General features: G+C 41.0%; 1 protein-coding gene and 1 long non-coding RNA gene across 2 annotated transcripts in view; one reads left to right on the plus strand and one right to left on the minus strand.

The window, feature by feature from the left end:
- Positions 1-549: 549 nt before the first annotated feature.
- LOC124804694 lies at positions 550-9,114 on the plus strand. The gene is made up of 2 exons (XR_007017369.1): positions 550-599; positions 8,887-9,114. It is a non-coding gene; the product is annotated as an uncharacterized LOC124804694 (long non-coding RNA).
- A 5,035-nt stretch (positions 9,115-14,149) lies between these two features.
- The window catches only part of LOC124805187 (acetylcholinesterase-like), a 116,318-nt gene continuing 106,811 nt past the window's right edge, over positions 14,150-23,656 (minus strand). Inside the window, exons 9-10 of the mRNA XM_047265680.1 lie at positions 16,709-16,841; positions 14,150-14,484 (exon numbers count right to left, since the gene is read on the minus strand). Coding sequence (XP_047121636.1) covers positions 14,337-14,484; positions 16,709-16,841 — 281 coding nt within the window. The 3' untranslated portion in view covers positions 14,150-14,336. The remainder of the gene's footprint in view (positions 14,485-16,708; positions 16,842-23,656) is intronic.

The following is a 23,656-nucleotide window of genomic DNA, read 5'->3' on the forward strand; positions in this document are numbered from 1 at the left end:
AAAGGGAATTAAAATCAACACTATTAACACAGTTCATCTTTTGCTTTCTTTTCTAATAGAAAATTGGCAAAATGAATACTTGGGCAGTACTGTGTTTGTTAACTAGTAGTATATATATGGTTGAGTCTTGGTTTTTTTATAATGTGCATGAAAGATTACAGAAAAATATTTTTACTGTCACTTGTAAGACGGAACATTTGTTTTCTTAGTGCCAGTGTTGATTAAACATACCTGGATGTTGAACCGTGTTGTGGCCAGCTGTAGTGAAATTCCTCTTACAATGAAGTGTGATGTTCATTAGTAAACGAAGAATTGATATTTGGTTCGGTAAAAGCACAAGCATGCTCCACACTGTCATGCACACGCTCCCTACTGCAACACCAGAAAACTTTCATGTCAAATGGCTCTGGCCACGGAAAGCTGCCTAGTATATTCCCACCTATGTTTGTTGTACGAATGTTTGCAGGTATGAAGCATGCAGGGGAAACTCCGTATCTCTTTCCGAGCAACTCATCGGGACCAGACACGGATCCCAATACCAACGATGGGCAGGTGGCAGACCTGTTGACAACTCTGTGGACCAATTTCCCCAAATACAGGTAAGGCATGACAATAAGAATTCTACTTATTTAATTTTGTCGAGCAATGGATTCCTAAATCAATAATGACTTGAAAAGTTTGTTAACTAGTGGTATTTAAATACACTACTGGCCATTAAAATTGCTGCACCACGAAGATGACGTGCTACACACGCGAAATTTAACCGACAGGAAAAAGATGCTGTGATATGCAAATGATTAGCTTTTCAGAGCACTCACACAAGGTTGGCGCCCGTGGCGACACCTACAACGTGCCGACACGAGGAAAGTTTCCAACCGATTTCTCATACACAAACAGCAATTGACCGGCGTTGCCTGGTGAAACGTTGTTGTGATGCCCCGTGTGAGGAGGAGAAATGCGTACCATCACGTTTCCGACTTTGATAAAGGTCGGATTGTAGCCTATCGCGATTGCCGTTTATCGTATCGCGACATTGCTGCTCGCGTTGGTCGAGATCCAGTGACTGTTAGCAGAATATGGAATCGATGGGTTGAGGAGGGTAATACGCAACGCCGTGCTGGATCCCAACTGCCTTGTATCACTAGCAGTCGAGATGACAGGCATCTTATCCGCATGACTGTAATGGCTTGTGCAGCCACATCTTGATCCCTGAGCCAACAGATGCGGACCTTTGCAAGACAACAACCATCTGCACGAACAGTTCGACGACGTTTGCAGCAGCATGGTCTATCAGCTCGGAGACCATGGCTGCGATTACCCTCGACGCTGCATCACAACCAGGAGCGCATGCGATGGTGTACTCAACGACGAACCAGGGTGCACGAATGGCAAAACGTCATTTTTCGGATGAATCCATGTTCTGTTTACTGCATCGTGATGGTCGCATCCGTGTTTGGCGACATCGCGGTGAACACACATTGGAAGCGTGTATTCGTCATCGCCATACTGGCGTATCACCCGGCGTGTTGGTATGTGGTGCCAAGGTTACACGTCTCGGTCACCTCTTGCTCGCATTGACGGCACTTTGAACAGTAGACGTTACATTTCAGATGTGTTGCGACTCGTGGCTCTACCCATCATTAGATCCCTGTGAAACACTACATTTCAGCAGGATAATGCACGACCACATGTTGCAGGTCCTGTACGGGCCTTTCTGGATACAGAAAATGTTCGTCTGCAGACCTGGTCAGCACATTCTCCAGATCTCTCACCAACTGAAAACGTCTGGTCATTGGTGGCCGAGCAACTGTCTTGTCACAATACGCCAGTCACCACTCTTGATGATCTGTGGTATCGTGTTGAAGCTGCATGGGCAACTGTACCTGTACACGCCATCCAAGCTCCGTTTGACTCAATCTGAATTTAACGACGGATGGGAAGTGTCACTGTCGCCCGTGCCAGCGTACCTATTCGGAACTGCAGGGGCACCCGCTGCCAGCGAAAACCCTGTGGGAGCCCCATTAGAAAGTCAATCGTTGCCACCTAGTATTACTAGTGGCACGATTCCGCGATTTCGGTCTTGCGCAACATCCTCAAGGCCGCGTGCGGGCCAGGACGTGCCTGGCCGGCTTGGACATGTGCCAGATGGTGACGCAACTCCTATGCGCCGCCGTGGGTATAAAAAGAGAAGCGATTCGTTTCTTATCACAGTGGATGCTTCTTCTGTTGGTGGAAAACAACACTTTGTTGTTATAGGTACTTTGATTTTAGGCAAAGTCGTAATAGGCCGTTGTGGTACAATTATTAGAACCTCAATAAATTAACCTCACAAGTCATACCTCAGACGCACAGCCGAAGGCCATTATAGAAAATGGCCTCACAGTTAGTGAGGTCTCCTGATCAGGGTAGAAATAAGTATAGGCTTGTATACAAGTTATCAAAAGAGAAGTTGCATTGGCATTGTAAATGTTCATATGAATTTTGTTTTCGTTATTACGGCCAGAGGTGGTTGTTCTGGGTACTGATTTCTCAGGATCTATGCACCCAAATTACATGAAAATGTAATCACATGTCAGTTCTAATATATTTGCCCAATTAATATCATCTGCATTTCTTCTTGGTGTAGAAATATTAATGGTCAGTAGTGTATTATCCCGAATATATCATAAATTGTATACCAGTAACCGCATAATAATCAATAATAATGATGCTTAGTCACTGGAAACGGAACGTATTTGTAGTAACAAGTGAAATGATCAGATAGTTTAGAAGACATTCTGGCAGCCGTGTTTTGAACAAATGCCTTCACTAACAACTTTTATTGATTTGAAATCTTTGGTTCTCTCTGTTGATCTCAGTTATGTGTATGACATATTCTAGAGAGATGAGCTGACATATAAACAGGTAATTTTATTTACCCTTGTATCTCAGGGCCTAGTCCAAGCCTGTGTTTTTCCTAATTTGACTACTTGGAAAGACTACATGTAAGGCATTTTGAAGGTAATGTTCCCGATTTGCGTTTGGTATGAGTGTGTGTATGGTATGGTTCAAATGGCGCTAAGCACTATGGGGCTTAACATCCGAGATCATCAGTCCCCTAAACTTAGAACTACTTAAACCTAACTAACCTAAGGACATCACACACATTGATGCCGGAGGCAGGATTCGAATCTGTGACCGTAGCAGCACGGCGGTTCCGGACTGAAGCGCCTAGAACCGCTCGGCCACAGCGGTCGGCTGTACGGTATGGAGTTAACGTTGTTGATTGTCGTGAAAAAGAAGGGAGAGATTGAAAAGTCATGTCGGCACATAACTTAATCGTCTCGGACACCACCACGAGGGTCGCCGAAAGTAACACTTTCATTGGAGGGGTTATCGAAAGCAGATCACCATCAAGTATCTCATGCCTCAATACTCCAGTGAATTTTGGAACTTAACCCAGAACATCGACGTAAAATTTGGTGATGAAGACACGTACACCATAACTTTTCACCCAATCCGGCAGAAAATGACGATGGGAATCCCTTCACCCGTGACTGTAACGTCTATATAAGAGATTTGTAGATTATTGTAGCGGACGTCACATCCAGTGACTTGCGGGGCAGAGCACTATAAACAAAAAGATTTCCATGGGCTGTCCACAAGACTTCATAAGTGGTCCGTTGTTTTGGGATCTTAGTATTGAACCCTACTATATCTGTCAGACGAGCAGACGCCACTGAACGTGTTGTTGTACACGCAGATGACATTCTAGTAGTTGTGTCTGCAGACTCCAAGCGAGACTTGAGGCAATGACGAATGATGTGCCTCGCTCAGCTGCTGCATTGGTGCAAGGACAACAAACGGAAGGGAAGACTTTCTCTCCCCAGAAATCCTTTTTTGAGGCTTCATGGAAACCCTGCAAAACGCAGCAGTATTTGTAGGTATTTAAGTGTTCTTCTAGACGAGAAAAGAAGCTTCCTAGGAAATATAAAAGCTGGTACTCAGAAATCGGCTAATATTATGAATACTACTGCCCGTACTGACACTGCTGATTATAAACTGCCGTTGCTTGTGGTGCGATTATATCACGAAGCTATCTTCTACATCGTTGCGGGCTTCCCTGTCAGAGTCTGGAGGCATCGCCTTCGACAAGGAAGCTGCGAAACAATACTGCCCCCAGTTCACTGGAGCGTGCTTCTGAGGCTCACCGGCTTCTTGCGCACTGTACTGGTGGAGGCCTTTTTGGTGATTCACGGGATACGTCCGATGGATGTCGTTGTACGTTACAGGGCAGTGCTGCATTGGTTGGGGCGTGGGCAATGTGATTGAGCGTACGAGGTCACATCACTCATATTACTGATAAAAGACGTTTACAAGCCTGCAAGTTAGATGAATGGCAGTCTGACTGGAACACTAGAAGTACTGCATGTTGCCAATCATCGAGAACAGCCCCAAACTGTGCAACACTTCTCTTACTCGAGATGTGGTGCACCTATTGACAGGTCACGATTCATATCCCAAACATTTGCATCGTGTGGCATGTAGTAACACACCAATCAGTGAATGTGGACAGGATGCCCGCTAATCATAAGTTTTTCAAATTTCCCCTTTTTCAGGAAGAGAGATATTGCAGACTATTAGACTAATTGACCGAAACTTGTGAACCACAGTTACTATCCAAGATGAAATTTTCACTCTGCAGTGGAGTGTGCGCTAATGTGAAACTTCCTGACAGATTAAAACTATGTGCCGGACCGAGACTCGAACTCAGGATCATTGTCTTTTGCGGTCTAGTGCTCTACCATCTAAGCCATGTCTCCGCAGTATCCTTCTTTCCAGGAGGGCTAGTTTTAAAAGGTCTGCAGGAGGGCTTCTGTGAAGTTTGGAAGATAGGAGACGAAGTACTGGCGGAATTAAAGCTGTGAGAAGGGTCGTGAGCCGTCCCTGAGTAGCTCAGATGGCACAGCACATGCCCATGAATGGCAAAGCATTCCGCTTCAAGCGAAAATTTGACTGTGGAAACATCCCCAGGCTGTGGCTCAGCCATGTCCCCGCAATATCCTTTCTTCCAGGAGTTTTAGTCCTTCAAGGTCTGCAGTAGAGCTTCTGTGAAGTTTGGAAGGTAGGAGACGAGATACGGTTAGAATTGAAACTGTGAGGCCGGCTGAATAACGGTGTGGAAAAGAATAAGAGTTCATATCTGGTCTAAACATATCATTAATGACATAAAAACTGATTGCGATGCGAATTCGGCACTGTGTTAAAGGGGTTTGTAATTTAGAAGCACGCACGTCTGGGTTGAAACTGCAATGAGCACAGTTCTGCCGACGTCTAGCGTATTTCCCTTTAATACATTCTTCCACAAGGAAACGAGTAGTAAATGTCCATGATAAGAATCAAATGGAATTAAAATAAAAGTGACTATATTGTAGCAAACAACAAAGAAATTGTATAGTATGTGATGACCCTAAACAATTTTACAGTTTTAAATGATCTTACTCACATAAGAACTGGAGCAAAAATAAATAAAAATCTTGTAACGAACACTCATCAAGCAGCAAATCAGAAATGTATACTATGATAATTTATAAAACAAGGGAATTTTACTACACGAAGCTTCAAAGTAAATGTAGGTATACATAGCTGAAAGAGGATATTATTTAACAAAGATTATTATGCAAACAAGAAAGATATTTCAGATATGAAAAAAGTTAAAGAAACGAAAATCTCAAGTGGAACAAGGCAGCAGTGAAACAGGCAACATTTCCAACAAATGATAGAAGGAATGTTAGAGAATGTGTTGGTTTAATCTAAATTATGCGTAAATAGATTCGAGAGTATGTGAGAAAACAACGTCAATTTGCATAAAAGAAACAATTGAAAATAGTGAAATGGTATGGAGAAAACAAGTAGAAACTAGTGCTGGCTAAACGTCACATTCCATTTCTTAAGATGACGTAGCTAGCAACATTGTGTTGTTTAAGAAATGAATCTGAAACAAGAGCAATAACGATGTGATGATTAGATGCTGGTGCTGCAATAGAAATGCAGAAAGTTAAATAATACGCGAAGAACTTGTTGAATTACTTAAGGAATACAGTTCTAGAAAACTGGGAAAATGGCGTAATTGTGGTACTTCGCGAGGCAAAAACTTTTCTATGTATCCACTATCTCTCCATAAAGGACAATGCCCTTGAGAAACATTTGTACACTGAAGAATGTATGCGTCAGTAAAATGCTTCCATTTAACATCGGCATGGCAGTGGAAAACTCAGAAATAGATGAGGAACCAGGATAGGGAATAACATCATTTTATCACCCAAATCATTCTTATCAGTCCAAGTGGAAATTTTCAGGTCTTTGAACTGCGGAAACTGTGCTACTGAAACATACGTATACCACCTTTGCTTAGGTGACATTTTGATGTTTGCTTTTAGTGCAAATAAAATTTCACAACTAATGTGAAACGCTAGAAGGGCATCTTTGAGTGTTGACCAAAAAATCCATTACTGTAATACTAAAATTATCTATGACCAAAACATGGAAATAAAATACTTCAGATGAACAATGAAGTTGTACTACTGTTGCTGTACGTGTTTTATTTGGGGCAGCTGTAGACAACGACTCGATGGATGCAGAAAGAAATTATCGAAAGAGTTGGTATGGCCTCGTGTGCACACAGTAGAATAATCTATATTTTCGAAACTAATATTCTGATTTACTGTCTCTGAAAAATGGAAAGTTTACAATCTGGATGTATTTTAAGCATTAAGATTTGTCAATCAGACGTCGACATTTAACTGGAGGCTGTTCTACAAGCAATGAAGCTTTGCATTTTTATGGTTATAGCCTTTTCACCATATTGGACTGCTCAGAACGTTAAAAATCAATGACTCTTTTTACCAATATTTTATCCTACACTATTAGTTGATTTCAGTACGTGGTCATTATCAGTTTCTTCATAAATTAAAAGTGTGAACTTGAGAGCGTTGTGATTGAGTGAAACCTACTATACTCTGAATAGTGGAATGATTTCATCATAGGAACTCCAGATATGTCCAGTGGATGCATAGTGAGACTGTATTTGTTGATGTCTTTCAAACAATGTGGTACCGGTACAGCTTTATATGAAAAAAGGAACAACTCTGAATAATAGTGACAAATCTAAGATTTTTTTGTCGATTGTGATATAGATGGACTACGTCAAGACACATTATGAATCCAGTATCAGAGCCCAGTTCAGTCAAAGACCACGTGTTCATACATAAAAGCTTTAAAAAGTATAAAAAACCATACCAGTCTACTACAGCACAAGTAGTTCTAATATGATGTGTGATTAACGGGAGTACCAACACAGCAATGATGCTACCAGCAACTTCCGTAAGATGTGAATGAGCAACGTCATATAAAACTGCTCTCCGGCAAGGGCGTTTGGAGAACGAATGTGAGAACAACATGTCTCATGGGATCATTCCAGACGTGCCCTATGACATTAATGTAGGGGATCATGCTGATAATTTCTAGCGCTGAAGTGTTTGATGCTGAATATATTCACCTGCTAGACGAACGCTGTGCTGTCGAAGTTCTGTCGACATACAGAAACCTTTTCTGTAGACAGTTTTGCACAGATTGAATCTATTTAAAGAAGGGCATCGTGGAACCACCAAGTTCTACTGTACTGAGTACGTATTTTCAGATAACTAATCTCTGGTAAGCAGAAACCTGCAAGTCATGGCTTAATACTACATCGCCTGTAAGGGAGGTTCTTAGGTGTCAAAGTCTGTTCCATATACGTGCTTCTATTGTATTACATGCAATCCAGCAGCCACCAAGTGCAAAAGTCTGTACAATAAACTTACCAAGTTTATCGTACGATTTCGTATAGACAGTACACTTAACACTGTAATAGGCTCTCGATTTTGCACAAGATGACCGCTGGAAAATGTATAACAGACACATGTGTATATGACAGATTCTGAAAGTAAAAAGAGTCATGTATTTGCCCCCTAGAAACCTTCCTTATACTTGCTACACTGTCAAACCATGACTAGTTCCCTGGAAATAAAATGTTATCTACAGCGACTTGAGATGTTTCCGTGATGCCTGTCTTTTGTACAGGGATGCCATCTTCTACATCCTCAGCATGAACCAAATCAGCAACATACGTTCACTGCGTGGTCGACACATTCTTTTTACAGATGTTTGACAAACTTCTCACTAGATAAAAACACGTTAGCTTTGCTAATGAAACAGACTCACCCAGTAGAATAACGTTTGTCATCGACCTTAGTCCAGTGTACATGTTAAGAGCCATTTGAAAAACCTTTCTGTTGTGACTGGATGAAAGTGGTACGGCTAAATTGCATGCCGCCTTCCCGAAGTCTTCTGCGAATAGTTGTCAATAACACTATTATTTGAATGTATTCGTAAGAGCTCATCGTGATTTGATGGTATCGCATTCTTAGTACCATAGATAATAGCAAAAAATAACGGTCCTTCCCTGAATCCTCTGAACGTTGAATCCATGGTCAGGAATTATTGCCACGAACACCAGAAGGGCAAGCTATTAAACACCTAGCGATTCTTACTCTACACAGCAGATATTGAACTTCCATTGCTGCTTGTGGCAAGAATACGACTTCACAATGCGAGGTGTCTTCCTTTAATCCCACAGCATCCAATGTACTCTCAGATAATCAGATTCTGCCTCTTTCGTGGTAAGAATGATACTGTTATGATACTGTTAATCATTGCATTATGCCGTACCGTAAAAAATTTCGTTTCCGTTCCGACACACTTAAGAATTAAGTGCATACGTCGAAGTTCAAGGAGAGTAGCGTCATTGTACGTTTTACCTCCCACAGGTATGTACAATATATCACACGGCTGTTTTTCGTGTTCCAGTGATCCGGCGCCATCCGGAAGTCCAGTGGTGTGGGAAACGTTGACGGCGAATGCTTCCAACTATCTGGATATGCAACTGGAGTTTACAACACGTCAGGACGTCCTCAAGGAACGGATGGATTTCTGGAGAGATATACTAGCTTCTTAAAGAGTTGAATGCTGTGATATTCTTTATTATGTTCTGCTCACTGCAAAATACATTTTAATGCGTTTAGTTTGAAAACAACATTTAATCACAATGCCAGTCTGAGTTTCATTTCAGGTTCTGACCCACAGTTTCTTATTTAAAGTTTTTAGATGTGGATGTCCCAGCGGTGATTTGTCGTTTGTAGTCCAGCATGATATAGTAAGTATGTTTCCATGCTAAATGAAGTGCCCAGTTTTTTTCATATTCCCAGCCCTACATCTGCGTTCTCTCATACAAAGATCACACACTAACTATTCAAGTATTTTTTATGAAAATTATTTGTAGTAATTAATATTGTTTCCTTGCAAAAAATATGAAGTTACACAGTTACTTGTCACCTGAATCTACTCGAAGACTTCAGAGTAGGATGCACCCTTAAGTTCCAGAGCAAGTGATTGAGACAAATTTCGAGAAATTTTGGAACACTCAAACAGAGCGAAGCGTGTAAAAAACACGTCCTGTAAAAACGCGTGTTCGGAAAGAAAATAGTTGTTGAGATATGTACCATTTTAAATTTTGTGTGGAGAACGGTCAGTCCTCAGTATTGTAGGCCGTTTTCTTGTTGACATTCACTGCTCATTGTTTCACGCTTGTTTGTCTCTTTAGTAAGTCGTGAGACACCAACAGTATTTTCAGCACTCCTGACATTACAACAAGATTAGCAAATACAGAAAACTGCAACCAGTCCATTTTCTGAAGCAGTTATTTCTTCCCTGAAGCTGTTTTCGAATTTTTTTCAGGCTCATCGTCAGACGATGTACAGGAGGTTACATAGCTATTTCAGAGTATAATGCTGGGTGCTGGCTTGCAACTGTATGGGTGACCTTTGTTTTTAATATCCATCTGTCTACATCCATTGCGATGGACAGTTGGCATCACATCACTCTCTTTTACAGGATATGTATGCGTATACGCTGTAATATCGAAACTTTGGCAGAATCCAGCATGTGCAGTACAACTGTCACTTGTTACAGCAAGTATAAGTCATTTTGCAACAGGCGTATTCATTCGTTTTTAATTAAAGCTTAAACTCGAATCTCCGTAACAAAATATCCGATAACTGACAGCACCAGAGCATTACTGTCACGACAGACAGGACGGGAGGGGGGAAAAAGTCCCGTGAAATTCAGTTTATGTCAACTGCGACGCTGTGTGACAGCAAACGTGAATGCAGTAACTAGGTACATGCTTGGAAAAGTATGCAACCAAGTTTACTGTCATCTACATATGTGCCTTAAGTCACTTGGATGAGACATTCAACTTCTGTGAAATATAAATGAAAACTGAACTCCATTGAAAAATAAAAACTTTATATTCTAACTGGATAGGATATTGCATAGGATATAGTCTTAGAAATCAGATAAATCTTGAAGAAACACCTTGAATGCCTTTGATATGTGCAATGAAAGAATAGCTTCGATTTTCAGTGCCACGTTTACCAGGTATATTCTCTGATGAAACTTTGACAACTAGTGGAATTGTACATATCACATTCAATTTGTATAAATTGGCTTTATTCAGCTAGCCCATGTCTTCTCTTTCCGCAACAAGCTTCTAAAGTATCAGAGCTCGATAGCTTTAATTTGTAAACTCCCACACTTGTTCCTTCATTTTGTACGCATGCAAATATCGCTAGCGAGCAAACACTCATTATGTCATATCGTCTCTAAATTCTCGTACCTACATAGACATGGAAGTTCGATCTCCAGTCTAGGTACACCAGATATATGGTGCGGAAAGAAGTCAGTTTTATTGTTTGTTTAAATTAATTAGGAAATTGAATACTGTTAACATTCTATGGCTAGTGTAGGCTATTAAAAACTATAAATTAGCATCTTACTACTCCAAAAGCACAATGGGGTTATAAACAGCTTTCAAAGACACTTATATGTATAAGACGACAACTTGCTAAAATATGTATTGTAGTGCTGTCTGTTTCGACCATACGTCTCTTCTGGCAGACTTAAATTTCTAAAGTCTGCAAGATGATTACTTACGATCAAAACAGGTAGTAGCACGATAAATACTTTAGCAGGCTGACGCCGTATACATAAAAATCTCTTTGATCAGAACCTAAAGAAAATTTTATCCATTCTTATGTCTGTGAAAAAAAAGTAACCGTCTTAATGAGCCAGTCAGACACTTCACGAAAGATGCAAGCACAAGACCTTGTGTTAATTTTTGGTAATCAATGAAATAATCAGCGAAACATTTCAGAATGGAACATAAAAATATCTAAATCGGCTATTTGTATAACAATATCTTGGCTGAAGAAAGATCATTCATTACTTTTTATGTACAAAATAACCATATTCAAATTTATACACACGATCCGATTGAGAAAGGACACTAGCTAGCAACACACCTACAGTTATCACACTTCGCACACTCCCTACGGAATATTTTCAGGAGTTTTAGAGAGATTAGAAGTTAATGTGATAGTGTTCAACATAGAGTGGCGTTTTAGTTGTCAACTTTAAGGAGTTTGGAAAGAAATAACATACAGAAAAACTTCTTAATATTTTCCATGTAACGTCAGCAATATACCTGGGAAAGAAGTGTGCAGGGTGGATGAACCTTTTTGTCACATTTTTATTTGTGAGTACTAAGTTTACGTTTGTTCAATTTAAAAAGCAGTCTCAGATACTGATGGTCAGCTACACACAATAGACGATGTGATAGTTCAAAAGTGCAGTCTAAAATAGAAACACAAAACATTCAATGATGTCACAATAAACAGCTTCAGAAGAGACCTTCAGAATATCAGCCGAAATGAGGTAAACAAAGGAAGCGACGGAAAGTCTAAATGCAGTTCATTCCGAATAAGTTTCTCTTTATCTCCGACAGAGGTTTCCCATTTAAAACTGCAAATATGGTATCAATAAAGTGTCGAAAAAACCTCGTATATCCGAAGACAACAACGTGTACGTAACAATAAAATACAGTCATACAAAACAGTGAGAATAATCACAGGAAAGCAAATTCTTTCGTTTTATGGAAGTTGTTATTTGTTGAGGAGATTTGACATATTAAGCTGGAAAGAAATACACTGTAATACTGTGATCAACAAAATACTAGGACACCTGATGCATTTTTTCTTTCTAAACGAAAAAAAAATCGTTTTACACCAAAAGATTTCGCTTCTCTCGTGATCAAATGAAGGTAACGAGCGTTGTAAGGTAAACGAGCGGGGTAAGATGACTAACCACGTACTGAAAGTCCATACTTCTAACATGTAAGGAGCATACTCAATCGGGTGCCCCTAACGTGTCACACGGCGAGACACTAAAAACTTGCACAGTGAAACCACTATCGTCAGTGTCCGTAAAACAACTGCCATATACATTTTACGTGCTCACTGCTTGATGCGTTATTAATATTCATGACTTTCAAATAAACTCTTGTAGAAAAACTGGATTGTGCTTAGCTGGTTGGGAGGATTCACACATGTAATGATTTTGCGTTCAAAAATGTGTCTGAAATCTTATGGGACTTAACTGATAAGGTCATCAGTCCCTAAGCTTACACGCTACTTAACCTAAATTATCCTGTGGACAAACACACACACCCATGCCCGAGGGATGACCCGAACCTCCGCCGGGACCAGCTGCACAGTCCATGACTGCAGCGCCCGAGACCGTTCGGCTAATCCCGCACGGCAATGATTTTGTGGTCCTGTTGTTTATTAATTCCTTCAAAGGCTGTAAGCCTATTGCAAAATAAGAAAATTTACCGCTCTGTACATCAGAAACGGATCCTGTTAACAGTAGTGTTTGCGCGGTACGATTTAGTTTAGTCGGCTATAGGAAGTTATCACGGCTTACGCAGACACCATGCACTCTTGTGGTTCCTTACTTTTTCAGTGATTCGTTGAAGCTGAAGATTCAGTGTGAAATAGTTGTCAAATCTGTGGCATGAAATAAATATTTACGTAATATTCGCATCCGTAGAGTGCCTTGAATAAGTAATCAGTAAACCGCAGTCGTTACCCCTTCGGTTCTATATGTCTTCGTTGGCCATGTCATTTTCAGTTTCTCTGTAGGCCTATAAACAAATGGGTGAGAGGAGAGGTCGTTAGGCAAGACACAAGTCACCTAAAGGGACCTCTGTTGCTGCTTGATCTTTCTCATGCCAACATTGATTTTCACAGTATATCCTTTCTTCACCTTATAACGTAGTCTGCGACACCCTCTTAGTTCCGTGTTACTAATTGCAGTTTATGGTACGGATCATCACGAGCCACCTCCAAAACGTATCAATAAATTTGTGTTAGAGGCAATGCAGACTTTTCTTCTCAGGACTCCTACAACTCGTATTTGTGAACGAGGCCCAATGCTTCAAATTAATTGCACTATTTTATAAGTCGTTTCTTGATGTAAGTACTAATGTCGTTTGGTGTCAATAGTTTCTTCTTTTTGTCTTATGCTGTTTTAGTATAAGGAGTTCTGTACGGAAACTGACTGTGAGTTACCAACGAAAATATCACATTTGTTTATATATTTTCATGTTACATATTTCTGAAAATCTGTTATATTTGCAACCTATAGCCTTCTCAAAATTTAATTTTATTCAGCTATAATTGTTAATTTGTCTGCAAATTTAAGAACCTATATGTTTATCCTGTCTAAAACTGCTATTTCATCACACGTTTCTTCACATTTATTTCTTATAACTTCATCGTAGGTGTTGAATTGTAAGGAGGAAAGCTGCACCTAGGCTAAACACAGGCCTTTTAACCTAGTTTCTGCAGTAGGTGTGTTATTTTCCTGTCTCTATGAGCCAATGTAAAGCAGTTCAGAATCTATTCCGTTTTAGACCACACAGTCGAAAGTAATTCCTTCGTCAATAGATTCCACAAAACTTTGGAATATTTTGTCTAATATAATTATAGCTTGCCTAGTTCCCTACACTGTTGTAAATCTACATTGATTTTCAGTCAAGTTTTGAAGTTGAGTATATGGTACAGCGAGGATGGTAAATCCTCTGAAACGTGCACGACAGCAAAATATTAGCACAAAACAAAACTCTCAATTTACTACTAAAGGAAGCTAATACAAAAACAATAAAATCCCATACTACAGTAATTTAATTTTTATTCACAATATGTTCTTAGCAAGCCACATTATCTGAAACAGTTTTAGAGAATAATGTAACGTTTGGAAAATCTATCATTCGCATCTCCCATTGTGAAGAAGATAAGAGTCATCAGTTGGTGATCTTTCGGACGAACTCGTTGAGTGCAGGAAACTATCAGGTCTTCCTTTTACATAGGAATGTTCTCGTGCCAGAAGTTCATGCGCCCCTGGTCTTTGTTCTGCCTCAGCTCGTAGTCGGTCGTGATGTGCAAGTAGTTTGTCGACGACACACTGAAAGGCTCCCACACGACGCTGTCGTTAGCGTAGTTTGGATCTCTGAAACATTACACTAGTCTCACTATCAGAAACTGATTAGCGCATAGATTCGTTCAACAGAACTCAATTTTGAGAGGAAAATAGTTGCAGAAACAGAATCAGAAATAATATCTTTCGGGTGAAGTGTGTAAACTACGAAATTGTACTTCTCAATCCATATACCGTTCTTTTTCCATTCATTACACGCATAACATGTACGGAGAAGCAAACTGTACCTGTGACATGAACTGTTATTAAATTTTGACTACATAGTCTACGGTAAGCAGTGACCTGATTTTATACGAGGGTTGACTGAAAAATAATGCTTCGACATTCGTAACTCTTCATCAGTTGGCAGCATTGGTTTGCGGCAGGTACTGGCTTGTTCCGTAGCCACTTCTCTACAGTTTCAGTTGGCCGTAAGCCTTAGCATTGAACGGTTGTGTTGTTACAGTGTAAATTATGGAACCTTGCGCAGACTGTCAGTCAATGCTATTTCAGCAACGTGCAGTCAGGGAGTTCTTGACAGCAGAAGTTGTCACCCCAAGGAGATTCATTAGAGAGTGAAAGCAGTTTATGGCGATTGTGTTTATGTGACTACTGTGCGTCGCTGGGCGAGTAAGTTTAAAGATGTTGAGGCGGGAACATCTGACCTGCGTGACAAACAAAGAGTTGGACGACCTGTGACAGCAACCATCGAGTTTCACAAGCAAAATGTTGACAGATTGATTCAGGACGATCGTCGTATCACTCAGAGAGAAATTGCAAGCACAATCGGCATTCCACAAGAACGTGTGGGTCACACTATTGCTTTGCTTGGCTATCGGAAGATCTGTGCACGATGGGTACCCCAGATGCTGACTCCTGAAATGAAAGCGCACAGACTCGAAATTTGCCAGGAACTTCTCTTGCGTTACGATAATGAAGGTGACGTCTTTCTCCATTCAGTTGTGACAGGAGACGAAACATCATTATGCTTCTGATGAAGACATTACCAGCAGCTATGTCATCCGGTCGTGAAAGCCTTCATTCTATGAACGCATGAAGATGTTTTTACTATACGGACATAAAGCTCTATAAAGAAAAGACTAGAAAATTTCAAGTAACTGCGAAACAGTTTTTGTAAAGTATAAATGACATTTCAAACTGCTAGCAGTAGTAGACACGCTACACTAGTTGTGGAGCAACTTTTAACTGTTAGAAGCTTGCCGCTACATTTGCACTCGTTAATCTGTGAATAACCACATCCCTTCTCAAATACTTTAACTGCACTATTTGGAAACCGATTTCCTCTCAAAATTCAGAATACATGACGTGAATATTAAACTAGAATTAAATAGACAGATTTCGGTAACTACGTGGGTAATCCCAAAAGTAAGGTCTCCTATTTTTTGTAAGTACATAGACCTGCTTATTTCTACAATGGTTTACATCAGCTTACAGCTTTAACATTTAGCTATTTTTCGACATAATCACCATTTTTGTCGATGTATTTTTGTAGAAGCTGTGGCAGTTTTTGTATGCTCAAGTCATACCAGCTAGCCGCCATGCTGTTCAGAAAGTTATGAACCTTTTTCTTCACCTCGTCGTCGGAGCTGAATCACTTTCCGGCCAAGGGTTCTTTTAACCTAGGGAACAGGTGATAGTCACTGGGCGCCAAGTCAGGAATATAGTGTGAATGGGTGATTATGTTCCACTAAAACTGTTGCAGGAGAGCAACGGTTTGCCGAGCGATGTGTGGGCGAGCGTTGTCATTGAGAATGTGTACGCCCTTGCTCAACATTCCTCTTCTCCGGTTCTGAATTGACCGTTTGAGTTTTCCCAGAGTCTCACAGTACCTTTCAGTGTTCACTGTGGTCCCAGCGATTCAGCTCCGACGACGATATGAAAGGAGAGGTTCATAACATTCTGAGCAGCATGGCGGCTAGCTGGTATGACAAGAGCATACAAAAACTGCCACAGCGTCTACAAAAATGCATCGACAGAAATGATGATTATGTCGAAAAATAGCTAAATGTTAAAGCTGTAAACTGATGTAAACCATTGTAGAAATAAACAGGTCTATGTACTTAAAAAAAATAGGAGACCTTACTTTCGGGATTACCCTCGTATTACGCAAGTCGACAGTGTTTGAACTTGCATTTGTTCAACAGGGTTCATCAAAAGAACACTCATCTTTCAGCTACATACTAGTGGACATGGTTTTATGGGTTTGGTTTTTTTCTCGTCTTTGGCGTAAACATACCCATATTTGATGAAACTGCTCCAGCTGTTCACCATTCTTTGGGTAAGGTCGCCTTCTACCGTCCCTGGTTCCCATTCTACAGCACTGTTGTTTCTGTGGAAGATGAACGCTAATTCTGCTGCGTGTGGACTACCTACAAAAGAAATTTGAAGCATTGACATTTCTATATATCTTTCCAAGCAATTGAATCTTAGTACTTTAAATTTTGTTTTAATTTACATGAAATGACATTGTAATTGCTCATCGTTGGATCCATTTAAGAAGAGTATCTAGCATTTACAGCCATCTATAACACGGCAATGGAAGGTGGTACCAAGAAAAACTGCTGACTAGTTCATCACAATAATAAGAATGATTCCTGTTACACACACTCACTCTCTCTCTCTCTCTCTCTCTCTCTCTCTCTCTCTCACACACACACACACACACACACACACACTCACACAAGCACTCATGCACAGAAAGTCAGTATATCCACTCTCAAAAAAATGTGTATCATGTCTCACAAAATTTGTACTAAAATGAGAGCTAAAATAACAGTTCAGACACACAAGGCTTCATTATAACATACATTGAAACGCCAAAGATACTGATACAGGCATGCGTATTCAAATACAAGGACATGTAAACAGGCAGAAGATGGCACTGCAGTCGGCAACGCCTATATAAGACAAGTGTCTGGAGCAGTTGTTAGATCGATTACTGCTCCTACAGTGGCAGGTTAACAACATTTAAGTGAGTTTGAACGTTATAGTAGGCGCACCAGTGGTAGGACACAACATGTCCTAGGTAGCGATGAAGTGGGGATTTTCCCGTACACCATTTCATGAGTGTACCTTGAATATCAGGAATCCGGTAAAACGTCAAATCTCCGACATTGCAACAACGATACCAGTGACGACTGAAGAGATTCGTTCAACGTTGCAGAAGTGCAACCCTTCCACAAATTGCTGCAGATTTCAATGGTGGGCCATCAGCAAGTGTCAGTGTGCGAATCATTCAACGAAACATGATCGATATGGGCATTCATAGCCAAAGGCCCACTCGTGTACCCTTGGTGACTGACGACATAAAGCTTTACGCCTCGTCTGGGCCCGTCAACACCGACAGTGGCGTTTTGATGACTGGAAACTTGTTGCCTGGACGGACGAGTGTCGTTTCAAATTGTAGTGAGCGGATGGACGTCATGAATCCATGGACCCTGCACGTCAGCAGGGGACTGTTCAGGCTGGTGCAGGCTCTGCTGTCGTGTGGGATGTGTGCACTTGGAGTGATATGGGACCCCTAATACGTCTAGATACGACTCTGACAGGTGACACATACGTACGCATCGTGTCTGATCACCTGCATCCATTCATGTCCATTGTGCATTCCAACGGACTTTGGCAATTCCAGCAGGACAATGCGACACCCCATAAGTCCAGATTTGCTACACAGTGGCTCCAGGAACACTCTTCTGAGTTTAAACACTTATGCTGGCCACCAGACTCCCCAGACATGAACATTATTGATCATGTCTGAGATGCCCTGCAACCTGCAGTTCAGAAAAAGTCTCTACTGCTTCGTACTCAGATTTGTGGACAGCCCTGTTCAATTCATGGTGTCATTTCCCTACAGCTCTATTTCAAACATTATTCGAGTCCATGCCACGTCGCGTTGTGGCACTTTTGCGTGCTCGCGGGGGCCATATACGATATTAGGCAGATGTACCGGGTTCTTTGGCTCTTTAGTGTAACTGTACCGCGGAAAAGTGGCTGATTCTAGGTGGTAACAAGAGATCCCATGGTGATTATTCACCGACACGTCTTTGTCTTGGAATATCATTCATTGGGGTAGAGTTGTCTTCAGTGATGAGTCGCGCTGAGAAATGAGCGCCGATGACCAGCGAAGAGATGTCTGGAGACGCCCGGTACAACAGTGGGATACCAACCTGGCTACTGCCATCTAAGCGGTCTGATGGCCGGGAGTGATGGTCTGAGGTGTCATTTCTTTCCATAGCAGGACCACCTTGGTTATCATCAACAGCACCCTTACAACACATTGGTACGTATATTCCAACAACCTCATTTTGTTGCACTTCAGGCCAAACCATTCTAAGATTGCATTTCACCAAAATAATGTCCGCCCGCAAACGGCAAGAGATTGTAGTGCCTGTCGTTGTGCTTGGAAAACCCTACCTTGGACAGCATATTCACCTAATCTCTACCCAACTGCGAATATTTGGATAATTATGGTCAGGGCCCTCCAACGATCTCGGAATTTTGACGATCTAACTCGCCAATTGGACAAAATTTGGCGCAGTATTTCTCAGGAAGACGCCCAACAACTCTGTCAGTCAATTCAAAACCTCATAGCTGCGTGCATAAGGGCCAGAGGTGAACCAACACATTATTGACTTCCTTAATTTGTGAAGCTCTTTCTGGTAGATAAATGATACAATATTTCTGAAATTATAATCATTTGTTTCTCCGTACACGTACATCACAACTATCGATTTCTGGCCCATTCGGATAATTCCTTCGTGGTACGACATTTCTTTTTTTTTTTTTGTCTTCGAATATATCTCAGAAGAAGTGTTTGGAACTCTATATGCCTGTTACCGTGTCCATGATTGGACTTTTACGAGCAACCACGCTGAAACAGGCGTGAAGTGACTCATAATATGAAAGGTGTTGCACTCTAAAGTGGTTGTGGTTGTTGTAGTAGTCTTCAGTCCAGAAACTGGTTTGATGCAGCTCTCCATGCTACTCTATCCTGTGCAAGCTTCTTCATCTCCCAGTACCTACTGCAACCTACATCCTTCTGAATCTGCTTAGTGTATTCGTCTCTTCGTCTCCCTCTACGATTTTTACCTTCCACGCTGCCCTCCAGTACTAAATTGGTGATCCCTTGATGTCTCCTACCAACCGATCCCTCCTTCTAGTCAAGTTATGCCACAAATTTCTCTTCTCCCCAATTCAATTCAATACCCCCTCATTAGTTATGTGATCTACCCATTTAATCTTCAGCATTCTTCTGTAGTACCACATTTCAAAAGCTTCTTTTCTCTTCTTGTCCAAACTATTTATCGTCCACGTTTCACTTCCATACATGGCTACACTCCATACAAATACTTTCAGAAACGACTTCCTGATTAGTAAATCTGTACTTGATGTTAACAAATTTCTCTTCTTGAAAAACGCTTTCCTTGCCATTGCTAGTCTACATTTTATATCGTTTCTACTTCGACCATCATCAGTTATTTTTCTCCCCAAATAGCAAAACTCATTTACTACTTTAAGCGTCTCGTTTCCTAATCTAATACCCTCAGCATTACCCGATTTAATTCGACAACATTCCATTATTCTCGGTTTTCTTTTGTTGATGTTCATCTTTTTTCTTCCTTTCAAGACACTATCCAAGGTGCTCTTCCAAGTCCTTTGCTGTCTCTGACAGAATTACAATGTCATCGGCGAACCTCGAAGTTTTTATTTCTTCTGCATGGATTTTAATACCTACTCTGAATTATTCTTTTGTTTCCTTTACTGCTTGCTCAGCATACAGATTGAATAACATCGGGGATAGTCTACAACCCTGTCTCTCTCCCTTCATAATCACTGCTTCCTTTTCATGCCCCTCGACTCTTATAACCGCCATCTGGTTTCTGCACAAATTGTAAATAGCCTTTTTCTCCCTCTATTTTACCCCTGCCACCTTCAGAATTTTAAAGAGAGTACTCCAGTTAACATTGTCAATGCCTTTCTCTAAGTCTACAAATGCCAGAAAAGTAGGTTTGCCTTTCCCTAATCTATCTTCTAAGATTAGTCGTAGGGTCAGTATTGCCTCACGTGTTCCATCATTTCTACGGAATACAAACTGATCTTCCCCGAGGTCAGCTTCTACCAGTTTTTCCATTCGTCTGTAAAGAATTCGTGTTTGTATTTTGCAGGCGTCGCTTATTAAACAGATAGTTCGATAATATTCAGATCTGTCAACCCCTGCTTCCTTCGGGATTGGAATTATTATATTCTTTTTGAAGTCTGAGGGCATTTCGCCTGTCTCGTACATCTTGCTCACCAGATGGTAGAGTTTCGTCAGGACTAGCTCTCCCAAGGCTATCAGTAGTTCTAATGGAATGCTGTCTATTCCCGAGGCCTTTTTTCGACTTACGTCTTTCAGTGCTCCGTCGAACTCTTCACGCAGTATCGTATCTCCCATATCATCTTCATCTACATCCTCTTCCATTTCCATAATATTGTCTTCAAGTACATAGCCCTTGTATAGATCCTCCATATACTCCTTCCACCCTTCTGCTTTCCCTTCTTTGCTTAGAACTGGGTTGCCATCTGGGCTCTTGATATTCATACAAGTGGTTCCCTTTTCTCCAAAGGTTTCTTTTATTTTCATGTAGGCAGTATCATCTTACACGTAGTGAGATATGACTCTACATCCTTTCATTTGTCCTCTTGCCATCCCTGCTTAGCCATTTTACACTTCCTGTCGATCTCATTTGTGGGACGTTTGTACTCCTTTTTGCCTGCTTCATTTACTGCATTTTTGTATTTTCTCCCTCCATCAATTAAATTCAATATATCTTCTGTTACCCAAGGATTTCTACTAACACTCGTCTTTTTACCTACTTGAGCCTCTGCTGCCTTCACTATTTCATCCCTCAAAGCTGAGCATTCTTCTTCTACTGTATTTCTTTCCCCCATTCTTGTCAATTGTTCCCTTCTGCTCTCCCTGAAACTGTCTACAACCTCTGGTTCTGTCAGTTTATCCAAGTCTCAGCTCCGTAAATTCCACCCTTTTTATAGTTTCTTCATTTCTAATCTGCAGTTCATAACCAATAGATTGTGGTCAGAGTTCACATCTGCCTCTGGAAATGTCTTACAATTTAAAACCTGGTTCCTAAATCTCTGTCTTACCATTATATAATCTATCTGATACCTTCTATTATCTCCAGGCCTCCTCCATGTATACAACCTTCTTTCATGGTCCTTGAACCAAGTGTTAGCTATCATTAAGATATGCTCTGTGCAAAATTCTACCAGGCAACTTCCTCTTTCATTTCTTACCCCCTTCCATATTCACCTACTACGTTTCCTTCTCTTCCTTTTCCTGCTATCGAATTCTACTCACCCATGACTATTAAGTTTTGCCTCCCTTCACTATCTGAATTATTTCCTTTATCTCATCATACATTTCATCAATTTCTTCGTCATCTGCGGAACTAGTGGGCATGTAAACTTGTACTACTATCGTAGGCGTGGGCTTCGTTTCGATTTTGATTACAGTAATGCGTTCACTATGCCGTTTGTAGTAGCTTACCCGCACTCCTATTTTTTTTATTCATTATTAAACCTACTCCAGCGTTACCTCTATTTGATTTTGTATTTATATCCCTGTATTTACCTGACCAGAAGTAGTCCTCACCCGGAGATCCGAATGGGGGACTATTTTACCTCCAGAATATTTTACCCAAGAGGACTCCAGTGTCATTTAACCATACAGTAAAGCTGTATGCCCTCGGGAAAAATTAAATCTGTAGTTTCCGCTTGCTTTCAGCCATTCGCAGTACCAGCACAGCCAGACCATTTTGGTTAGTGTTACAAGTCCAGAATAGACAATCGTCCAGACTGCTGCCCCTGCAACTACTGAAAAGGCTGCTGCCCCTCTTCAGGAACCACATGTTTGTCCGGCCTTCAAGAGATACCCCTCCGTTGTGGTTGAACCTATGGTTCGGCTATCTGTATCGCTGAGGCACGCAAGCCCCCCCACCAACGCCAAGGTTCATAGAGGGGGGGGGATTCTAAAGTGGTATTTGGTATAAATAGATTTCAAATGTGAGATTAAATACAACCTCCGACAGAAATTGTGATTTTGCCTTTCTAAGCTGGGATTTGAGTAGGTAGACTGTGAGAGTTCTGGGACAAAGAAAGTCGTCGGTGATGTCATCGTTGAGTCATCGGATTTCCTGCCCCCCTTTACATAGGCAAAGGACTCTATGTATAAAATGACAAGAAATTCAAAAACAAGCAGGAAATTCAAAATAGCCCAACTGCACTAAAGTGTCTTTGTCCCACTCACATAATGTCACTGTGGAAGTAGGGCTGTTGTCTTAAGTATAAATTGGCAGAAAATAAAATATTCCAAGATAGTGCATTTCCCTGTTGGTGGAGGTAGATCACTTGTGCAAAATACATAATTGAAGACGGCGACTGGGTTTTTGCCCTGATGTAACTGTGGAAGTAGGTCATGTGTGCTAAGTATAGACTCAAAGATGGTCGACCTGGGATATGGACACAGTCTCTATGAAGTCATAATCCAAGATGCTGGGATAAAATGAAGTAACATGTCTGCTGTCCTACTTAACATGTTTTCCCCAAACTATTATTCACTCTGACTTTTATGGCTATTTATAGTAGTCAGGTCACTTACAGAATTCCAGGTTTCTCCACCTGTAATGTCACCATTTAAACAATTGTCACCCTAAACTTAAGTTTGGTAGGAAATTGCAAAATGGCCAACACATATGTCACACTACATGTGTTATTTAAATTCGAAAATCGTAAAGCCACTTTCCCCCAAGTTTAAACCACCGCCTTTCTAGCAATACAGTTTGAATCATTATGCCTCCACACCAGTTCTATAAACTTAATATGATAAGAAAATGCAAGTATGCTGGTTTTCATAACTAGAGCACTTGTCCTAACTTTAAAAATGTCTATCCCACTGATGTAGCACGTATAGGTGTCGCGTTCATCTTTAGTTAGAATAGGATAAAAACAATTGTGTCTTTATTTAACATCACACTGGGCAAGGGCTCTGCTTTTCGCTTCGCCGTTGCCACAAAGTCGACACGAACACTCGCCGGACTGTGTTGGGCAACAGCAGCCACCACTGTGCCGCTATCAGCCAGAGTAGAGGCCAACTGACCACTTTCAGCTGAGAGCCAATATCACCACG

Source organism: Schistocerca piceifrons, chromosome 7 (genome assembly GCF_021461385.2).
Source record: "Schistocerca piceifrons isolate TAMUIC-IGC-003096 chromosome 7, iqSchPice1.1, whole genome shotgun sequence".
In the NCBI taxonomy this organism is placed as follows: Eukaryota; Metazoa; Arthropoda; class Insecta; order Orthoptera; family Acrididae; genus Schistocerca; species Schistocerca piceifrons.